The sequence below is a fragment of the Meleagris gallopavo genome, chromosome 2 (genome assembly GCF_000146605.3).
Source record: "Meleagris gallopavo isolate NT-WF06-2002-E0010 breed Aviagen turkey brand Nicholas breeding stock chromosome 2, Turkey_5.1, whole genome shotgun sequence".
Lineage (NCBI taxonomy): Eukaryota > Metazoa > Chordata > Aves > Galliformes > Phasianidae > Meleagris > Meleagris gallopavo.
The window spans coordinates 72,048,229-72,049,437 of NC_015012.2; the positions used below are offsets into that span (position 1 = coordinate 72,048,229).

Here is a 1,209-nt window from a genome sequence, read left to right on the forward strand (position 1 = left end):
TCCTCCAGAGTGTTTTTAAGAAGAGAAATAGAAGAACTTGGTAGAAATACAGCCCAAATAAGTCCAGCAAAGAAAACAAATAAAACATTGTTAATTACAAAGTATTGGCTAAAACTAGAAAATTTTAATCTTAGCAGTTTAAATAGACAACTTTAATCAGTTGTCCTGCTATTTTAGAACAGGGAAAGGCTCTATACCTTCACACTATCACCAGTGGTTAGCTGATGCTCTTTAGCCATCTGGTTAATCATCCTTTGCTGATATTATGTTTTGAAACCTAGAAATTAGTTATGTACTCCACCGCTTACATTCCAGTCCACGAAGAAGTGATTGACATTCCTTATAGGAAAAATAGGGGCAAATGTGCTTCTGATATGATTTCATGTCAGAATTTACTTGCAAATCTTAACTGCTCCGTGATCACTCAAATATTCATGAATAGCAAATTGTAATAGCAAAAGAAATTGAAACAGTGTGCTGCAAAAAGTAAGCCTTTATAATCACGAACAAGTCTTTTGAAGATCAATGATAGTAGTCCATTTTATTTGAAACTGCAAATACATTTTTAAGGCTGTTTGAATTCAGGCCTATCTCAGTTAAATTTCTTTGCATGGAAGTAAAGCAATACAACGTTTAAACTACAGTAGATGCTGTCATATCAATATGCAACTTACTGACATATTCTGGGGGGCTGGCTGACTGAAGATAACAGGAAAAACATGGCACACTCATGGACGGACAATTCTGAGCTGTCTGAAATATAGTAAGCAGACTCCAGATAATGAGATAGCATGCACTGGGGAATGTAGAAGGAGATCCCACCATTGTTTAAAAGGGAATTTACCCAATCCTTGTTCAATTTAAGAGAAGTGGGAGTTAAGAAAAGACTTTACTCCCTTCTTTTAAATTTCCATTAAAGAGTTGAAGAGACTGTTGTTCCCTTGTTTTTTTAACTAAACACACATAATGCAGAGTATGGCATTAGGGATCTGGTTTATAACTTTTGAATGTAGACTACAGGTATCATGGATTATTATTCCTCGGAATTAAAGTATAAGGAAGTCAGTATCTTAATCCTTTTCTCTCAACACTAGAGACTCAAAGTTTGAGTAAGAGCCAGCCCTAGAAAAGAATATTCAGGATCTGGGGGGCTGCTAACTTGTCTCCTATTATTACTTCTATTCAAGATAGATAAAAGGCCATATATTT

General features: G+C 35.2%; 1 protein-coding gene across 1 annotated transcript in view; it reads right to left on the minus strand.

Moving 5' to 3' along the window:
- The window catches only part of LOC109366370, a 44,380-nt gene extending 44,141 nt beyond the window's left edge, over window positions 1-239 (minus strand). The window contains exon 1 of the mRNA XM_031552237.1: window positions 198-239. Within this exon, the coding sequence (XP_031408097.1) occupies window positions 198-239 (42 nt within the window). The remainder of the gene's footprint in view (window positions 1-197) is intronic.
- Between the last annotated feature and the right edge of the window lie 970 nt (window positions 240-1,209).